Consider the following 9,012-nt stretch of genomic DNA (forward strand, 5'->3'; position numbering starts at 1 on the left):
CTGTTTAATCTAAGGGCACTCACAATGCAAGACTCTATCACAAGACAATTACGTATATATTATTTATGGTATTTTGCTGATGTGACAGTATATTTATTGAAAAAAAGATGTAGAAAAAATAAAACTTCAAGTCTTATTTAGACTCTAAGTCCACACTTTTCAAGATAATAAATAACTTTAGACTCTATGATAGAGTCTGCATTGTGAGTATCCTAATGTCCCATGTAATCAATGAACATAGGTGTTCGTTCTAGGTGTTTATTCACCATGTACAAATATCCAACATCAGTCAGTGGAAAATACTGCTCAATCTTTCTATTTTTCTGTTCCTGTTCTGTTTACATTCAAACATTGTCGACACTGGTACTCTCTCTTGAGTTCACCATTCACCAATGACAGTTGCAAAAGCAACTCGGAAATCAAAGTTCTCTACCAAGTTCAATCTTTTATCTATATTTAGTGCTCCATACGTATGTCGCAAGATTTAATGTGACGGGGAATATGAAAAATTTTGCAAACTATTTTGGGAATTAAACAAGGCCCTGCCATTCGCCTCAATGTAGCATTGAATCCTGCCACCATGCGGGTCCAAAACCAAAAAGGCCACCACGCCCTCGCTAGCCTCTGGCAGTGGGGCATGCTTGCATACATGGCAGAGATGGCGTTGATCTTACAATTTTCATGGATCTTACAATATACACATCAATCATCTCTTCCCAAGACGATTGAAGACACCCCACTGGCCACTGCACATACACGAGTACAGTAGTGCGCCTTCCTACTAATAACAAATGGTAATCCTAAGACTCTGGGAGCCTGGTGACCTGGTCTTGTGTCTCAGTACGCAAGCGAGTCCTCTTCGTTCTGCGGGTTCTCAAGGGCAGTGACGTGATCCTTGAAACGAGCCGCGGCTTCCTCCCTCTCATCAAGCTTGCCGAGATGGTTGTATGCCATTGCCTTCAGATAGTACGCCTCTGCTGCCATCTCGTGGTACTGCATATGACACAGGATTTAGTGTATCTGATGTCACAACTCACAAGCCTTTATGCAATTAGCATAGCCGCACAGGATGTCGGTTTCTAAGCAGCATCTTGCGAATCTCAGAAGGGGTAAAGAGCACAAGCTGGATTCATCAGCTCACCTCCAATGCTTGCAGGTCTTCAGTGGCTTGGTTCAGAGGATCCAGAACAGCTTCAGGATCTTCAAGAACTGCAACAATACGACAGTAAAGGGAAGAAGTAAAAAGAACCACGTCCATTGTTATGGGAAGCGTTTAGCATCTAGGTGTATGTATCGAGCAGATCAATGTGAGGTTCTCCACATAATGGAACACGAAGTATTGCAAAGTACCTGAGAATTTTGGATCGGCTAAATGGCACTTTGCTAAAACAATGTGAGCTCGAGCACGTAGCTCAAGTCCACCATGGCCAAGAATCATGGGGAGGCTCTGGTAGACAAGACTCAGTGCCTTCTTTGCATGGCTTGATCCAAGAGCCAGCCACAACTCAGCAAGAGTAAGTGTAGCTGAGGCTTCAAGCAGATCCAAGTTGAATGATTTGCAGAATGATTGGCTGGCTAACGCATAAGGAAGCCCAAGGATCGCATTGTCAGATTTCTGGGAGAATTAGAACAAAAGAAGTGTTAGCTTGCTCTGCAGAATTGCAGTATTTTACTAGGTTCTAGTTTAAAAAAATGATGACTTACTTTATGTATTTCAGCAAGTAATAAAAGAATACTTGCATTCTCAACCTGCATGTTGTACTTGTAGCACGTAGAGAAAAGAGAATTGGCCACAGCTGCAGCCTGTGTGAAAAAGTCAAGTGTCATAAACAGATCTTATTCTGTCAGTTCAAGTAATGGCATGATGAAGAGTGTACTCAGAATTAGGAAGGGCCCTAACCCCTGTAAAACCTAAGGGAAGGGGGGATATCTTCCATGCATAATGTGCTTGCAAGTTGCATATGTAAAAGGAAAACACATCATTTCAATTTTTTTCTTAATGAATGGAAAACAAATAAGATGAAATGCATACTTCTTGTGTAAATATAAGCAAAGGAAGTGCATAACCTGGCTAAACTGTTTTGCAGCAAGGAGAGTGCGAGCTCGTCGTACACTAAATTCTGTCTTTAGCTCAATGTCTACTCCAGAAACAGAAGATGACAACACCCCAAACTCATCACAGATTTGTTGCGCGACTTTTAGATGCCCTCTAAGTAGATCAATTTTACACAAATAATAGCACATTAGATTATGGAAGCAAAATGCAACTACAAAATCAAGTGTAGAAACAGTTTTGTACCGATGAAGTGCGCGCTCATGTAGAATCTGCATTCCTAGAAGCTGGATGTGCAAACTTGTTGAGGATGGGAACTTCTTTTCAGCAAGCTTTAGAGCACAGAATGCAGCTGCAGATCAATCACATAACAGAAGGCCATTAGAAAAGGTTGATAATACATGGCTCTTGGGACACTACATGGCCTATGGGCTATGGCACATATCTGGTCGCATTATAGGAACTAACCTGAATATCCTTTGAACACCGCCAGTTGTTGAATTAGCTTAACATATGCTAGCGATAACTCTGACGAACTGTAACAGAAAATACAATAGCATCACAAATCCAGGTTCTTTTGCATCAGATTTCTCATTTAAAAAGTTTAAAACTGTGTGAAACAGTTAAAGAATAGTTGCAAAAAATTTATATAAAAAAATAGTAAATTTATTGAAAAGACACTAAATTTAGGCATTTAGCACATTCCCACCTTGCAGCATCCGCAAAGCAGGTTGCATAAACCAGAGCATTCATCCGTACCATTGGAGCACTGTGAAGAGGGTTGACAAAATATGGAAATATTAATTTTCTTGAAATGGAACCGGTAGAGTTAAACTCCACTTTAAGATATATTTGATAGGGACATAAAACAACCATAAAAAGGCAGCTAAAAGAATTGCTGACAATTTGGCAGTAAACAAGGCAGATATTAGGATAAGGGGATGCATTAAAGCAATAGGACACCAGGATCATAAAAGGTCTTATTTTTATAGATGATAGAACTATAGAACAAACAGTGATGTACAGACCCCGTTGTTTCTAATATAAATAGACTTAAGACTGATAATTCCTGGTACCAGATAAAATATGAATCAACAGTGCCCACAATGAGTAAAGCGCTTTTAAATTGTTCATCAAGTATCTGCTCTTAGTTGCAAGACACTTGTTTGCTGCTTATCTAACCCACCCCTTTTCCTATAATACAACACTGTACAAGCTGGAGAATTCGGTATGACAAACCACTATGAAAACTGAACCCTGACATTAACAGAAAATAGATATGCACCTCCCATAGTGCTCCCAAGCGGTCGCTCTCAGCAAACATGCTGAGCCAGCTAATTGTAATATTGGTGCAGGTACTGGACTTGGTTGTGCATGATAATGGAAATTGTCGAAGTCATTAATATGTAATTTCTTGGTGTTCATAGAACTTCTACGCCATGAATCAGAAGTGGCAGATAGATTCCTCAGCCACGAAGTGCTAAAACTACCATTATCATTTGAAGTAGATAGTACATCTGCTCCAAAGTCAGTCAACACACGGGAACCTAATCTTAAATTCTGCAAAAAAAGAAGCAAGAGAAATTATGAATACTTTAATATAGAAGCAAACTTATACAGCGCTCTGAAGGATGAGCATAAAATGTTTTGGAGTAAATGCAGCATACCTTGATGACATCTGCAGGACATGTTCTAAGCTTTGTAGATGCATTAGGGCCAAAAGAGACTAGTGGCCTTTGGACATGCTGACAAACCAAGAAAGAAAAGGTTCATAAACAAGGATGCTCTGAGTTGAAGCACATAAGTCTGTTCTTAAGGCACATCTAGTCTTTTCAAGATCAAAGTGACAGATGACATACTAACAGTAATATAAATACAATGATAACTAGACTGTAAGTTTGAAGCTGTGCATCATGTTCAAATGTTGACATAACTATGACAGGAGAACTGCATGAGGATAGGCAGAGAAATTTAAACATGACTAGGTAAAGAGATCTTCCTAAATCCTAATGTCAAACAGCAATAAATAGTAAATACTAGTAGCAGTTTTTTTTTCTCGAGCACACAACAGAGTTGTGTATCATTATACTAAGAAGAAAAAAGGGTAGATATCATACCTTCAGATCAAATTTTGCCAACAAAAGGTGATCGAAGGATAGTAAACTTGGAAGTTTCAATGCATCAGCTCTCTTGAGTGATCGTTTTAAAAGAACAAGTAACTGTTGCTGAATGGATAATGGTGTGCCCAGTCCAATATTGGTCCCAAGTGAATATGGAGAAGTGATTATTCCAACTGTGTTTGAGATGCCTATCTTTGATAATAGATTGGAAATGGCTCCTAATACATAGGCAAGGCATGAATCATCATTATTCTGAAAAAACAAAATGCTAGAATTTGTTAACACAATTGAAGACCACCTGTTAGTCTGTTTAAATATTTAATATTTTTGGGAAATAAAATACACTTCACTTTTGTTCAAAAATATGCACAAGATCTTATACCAAGTAGCCATAGTTTTAGGGATCTGAACATTAGGAAAACTGGACTCTAATGAACCAAGGGGCTTGCACAAGAGGCAATTAGACTAAAAAATTATAGAGATCCATCAGGTCATCTTGGCAGTTTCAGGTCCAGGAAAAATACAGGTGGAATATATACATTTAGGTTAAGAAACAGATAGGACAAAACTGAAAACTCAATGACAACGAATGTATTTTCAAAGTAATGCTAATATCACAACATGTAGGGGACAAGGAGTGTCAAATTTCTGGAAGACTGGTGAGATTTTATCTGCTATCAAGTGACATAATTTTATTTAAAAGAAATTTGTTATGCAAATTTAAAAAATAAACATGGAGATTAAAAATATAATTTTGTGAGGAAAAATCTGGCTGAACCATAGGAAAATCCAAAACACTCCGCCAGAATCATCTTAGCAATAGCAAATTACGCCTTCCTCATAAACCACTAGTAGTTCACTACAAACTTAACTTCAAGTGTCATTCAAATAGTGGATGTAATCATATTTCAAAAAGATACAGTTCAGTAACTTACCATTTGAGAAACACGGACTGCTTCTGCAAACGCCTGGTAAAAAGCAACCAAGCAGAACATAAACAACTTGCAATGAAACAAGTAGGTCTAGAAAGTGATGGGCTAATAGTACAAAACAAGAAAACTAAATAAGTCACACTACCTCTAGGGCTTTCTTAGGATGTCCAAAGTAACAATGCAAGTTGCCTAAGCATAGCAGAGCACTCTCATACTTTCCAACAACAATATCTTGCACCTGAGCCACAGAACGACCAAAAAGTCCTTGCATCCCTGCACTGCATCAAGCAGATAGAAATAACCAAATAAGAACATGCTTAACAAGAGGTGCATATGTTTCTAACAAAAGTTCATACAAAACATGTCATTATGACAAACACTTCTTAACTTGAAGAGAAAAATACTCCAGGAAACAGAAATGGTTAATATTAAAAAATATATTATTGAGCAAAAATGAACTAGGAAATAAAAAGTCACAATATATTTAATGAATAGTCCTGCCAGTGGTTTCACCTCACACCTGTGCTTTCATGATCTAGCAGACTAGCACAAGGGCAGGCTAAATATCAGGACCCTGTAACTTGTATTTCACAATTTATGCTAATACAGAAAGTAACAGAGATTGAGGTAGATAGAAAGAGCAACATTCTTAAATGCAAACAGAAAGGCCATGTAGTACATTAAAACACTAGAGATTAGCATTCCTTTAATTTGTTACCTATAACTGGCATACATGTACATAACTACAGAGAACATGGTTAAAATATGAGACACACTCCATCATACTAAGGGCAGTGCAGCTGACCTGTAGTCAAAGTAGCGGTGAAGATTATCCAGTGAAGCAACATAGTCATCATGGCAAAGGGCATTCAAGTACTGCAAGAATTGGACCTGGCAAGCAGAACATGGATACAAAAATTCACATGGTTAGGAAATATTCATAGTTCCCCAAAGTCTCCTAGAAAATTTAAGGTGTATTCACTGTGCCATAACTTACACGATGAAGCTCAGGAGCTAATGTTTGAAGCTGTGTCATAGTGGCATTAAATGAATTCAAAGGCACTGAGCCAGGATCCCTGTAATAATATAGTTGTCACTAAAGAGTATGTTTTATCTTTGATGCTTTTGAAGCAGTAGAACAAGTTTGTGGCAGAATTAGTTATTTATGACTATATGTAGGAATGGATACTCACTTCTCAAGAATATCAGCTTGTTGGTTAAGATAAGCCTCTAATTGCCACCTTGATCTCAGACAGGTTGGGTTGCCATCCGCTTTAAAAATATTAGCTAGCATAGAAAAAAGGAAATGCAAATTGTCAACCAAAAAATTCTTTGATGCCCAGATAAAACCAAAATAACTCTACATAGTGATATTACATACAGTAACAGAAAAGCTGATTTATAAAGCAAAAAAACATTATCCTAATCTATTTAGTGTTCGAATCAGCCTCCTTGAAAAATAAAACGTAAGGTTGCCCAAAAATTCCCTCCCTCAGAAGAATCCACAACACGTAGGAACTTTCAGAACTCAGTATGCCCTAATGTATTTAGTAATACATACCAATTAACTAGCATGAGTAAAAAACGAAAGATCAAAATCGTACAAAAATAAATACACACTGCAAATGCTCCACTTCTTCAGCAGTACAATGTTATTTGAGAGAGAAACATAGCACTGGCAGTGAATGCTGTAGGCCAAACAATTATATATATAATCATGACACAAAAGTAAAATGGGACAGTAATGCAGCTAGATGCAAGGCAAACTGTCTGTGCTAGGCTGCAATTCTCTAGTGTCCCATGCCAAAGTTGTAACAAATCAGGAGGTAATCTCGTCAAGCTTGGAACTAAAATAAAATACTTGAAACGGATACCGTTTCCTAGAATCGGTACAAACTCAGGCAGTCGATAGCCCTTCCCAAGATCCATATTACAGCCCAAAAAGGAAGAAACTAACTAAATGTCAGGAAAAAAAACTGAGATAAATAGTCCATCCAGGTTGTGACCATCACTTCTTTTCATTCTGGAGTTTGACCAGATTTTTTTTTTTTTGGTGCTTCATATCATTTCTTTTTTGGCATATTTAATACTTCCATCAAAATCAAAGCAGCAAACATGGCAGGGTTCAGGTATACCATCATCAAAATCATTGGTTGACATTGGTGCACGAATTAGAGCTGAAGAACTCTCCCCCATATGACGCTCAGAGGCATAACCCTGATGAAATTTGTCAAATATACCAACTTGAGAACCTATGTCTGCATCCATCAAGTTGCCCATTTCACTATTGAAGTCCTCGTCTTCCGCCAAGTCATATGAAGCATCAGTGGAGTTACAGTACATGACAAGATCTGCCAACAGATGGCATACACCCTACACAAATTTTCAGTGAACAACATCAGCATCTTAAATAAAAAAAGGGACAAACACGTGATGAAAAAAATCGTCGTGAATGCCTTTTACTACTCTTAGCACCTCAAAGGTCATTGAGTTGAAGGCAAGTATGCAGCAACGAAGAAAAACTCCAAGTTGACTATTTGGATCCAAAAATACGTCTTCTGCACTCGCACCCTCCGATGCAGTGAGCACACCTGGCAAAAAAGAAATATCATTTCAGAGCAAGCTGTCAATTCGAATGCATCCCTATGATGGAAACATAAATAAGCCAAAAACATCCATCCATCCCCACATCATGTGAACCTCACCTTGTAGCTTATCAAAAAAGTTGAACAAGTCATCAGGTGAGATGAGTGCCGACAGAGAACTTGTCAGCTGCTCGCAGAACCAACCATTAGCCAAATCATCCACTGCCTTCAGCTGCCTCAAAAATTCTTCCAGTGGAGGCTCCAGAAAATCCTCGCATGACTACAAAATTACTGAGTTAAGAGGACCTGTGTATCTACCACAATATCAAGTGCAACAACATTCACTGACTGTGCACGCTGTTACAGTACATCACATCACTGTGTTTGTTTATTTTGCTTGAGCCTAAATGGTAGACGGCAAGTGCAGATGCTACGGGGGGAAAACAAAATCATGGGACCAATGCCTAAATCCTCGAGACCCTAATGCCCCGATCCAAAGCGCTCACTCCACATCTCCAAATACAGGTACTAAGCACAGGGCAGACCAAGCATAACAAGCAGCAGCATCTCGATTTTCGAGGGGGGAGCAAGGAAGCAAGCGCGCGAGGACGTACCCGCGTGAGCGTGAACAGGAAGAGTCCGAGGCGGTTGTGGTGGGCGAGGGACTCGAAGGGGAAGGGCGGCACGACGTCGCCCCCGGCCTGCGCCGGTGGCGCGAAGACCTGCACAAGGTGGCACACCGCCATCTTGTGCGGCGTCAGCTCCAGGAGCGCCCTTCCTGTGCCGCCCCCGGACGCCGCGTCCGCCGCGCCGCCGCCGACCCCCGCGAACAAGCTCATGGCGCCGCCCGCCGCCGCCGGAGACGAGGGTTTTGAATTTTTCCTTTTTTTTCGCGTCTCGTCTCGGCTCGGAATGAAGTGAAGCAGACGGTGGGCGGGCGCGCGGGACAGGGATTCAGGGGTGTTTGGTTCCGTTAGTTCCAAAAAATTTTACAAAAATTTCTAGGTCTTTTTTGAATGTTGTCGGATTCACTTTAATTCATGTGTGTTGGTGTAAATTGGGGTGTAATTTAGTTCAAGTTTCACTCCAATCCAGCTCAACACATGTGGATTGATGTGAATCTGACTACATCCAAACAAGACCTTAATATTTTTTATCACATCAAATCTTGCGACACATGTCTAAAACATTAAATATAAATAAAAAATAACTAATGGTATAATTTATCTGTAATTTACGATATAAATCTTTTAATCCTAATTAGTTAATGATTAGACAATATTTATCAAAAAAAAGTGATATAGTGTTTATTTTACAAAAAA

General features: G+C 39.3%; 1 protein-coding gene across 1 annotated transcript; it reads right to left on the reverse strand.

The window, feature by feature from the left end:
- LOC8054623 (anaphase-promoting complex subunit 5) lies at positions 495-8,631 on the reverse strand. The gene is made up of 20 exons (XM_002457572.2): positions 8,305-8,631; positions 7,811-7,970; positions 7,581-7,696; positions 7,241-7,478; positions 6,299-6,392; positions 6,103-6,181; positions 5,911-5,996; positions 5,251-5,383; positions 5,109-5,141; positions 4,171-4,425; positions 3,721-3,798; positions 3,339-3,613; positions 2,763-2,822; positions 2,522-2,589; positions 2,300-2,405; positions 2,068-2,209; positions 1,705-1,803; positions 1,351-1,615; positions 1,142-1,209; positions 495-993 (listed from the first exon to the last, which is right to left on the reverse strand). Exons 1-20 carry the CDS (start codon positions 8,527-8,529, stop codon positions 838-840), a joined length of 2,736 nt encoding a protein of 911 aa, XP_002457617.1. The 5' UTR covers positions 8,530-8,631; the 3' UTR covers positions 495-837.

Source organism: Sorghum bicolor, chromosome 3, assembly GCF_000003195.3.
Source record: "Sorghum bicolor cultivar BTx623 chromosome 3, Sorghum_bicolor_NCBIv3, whole genome shotgun sequence".
Classification (NCBI taxonomy): domain Eukaryota; kingdom Viridiplantae; phylum Streptophyta; class Magnoliopsida; order Poales; family Poaceae; genus Sorghum; species Sorghum bicolor.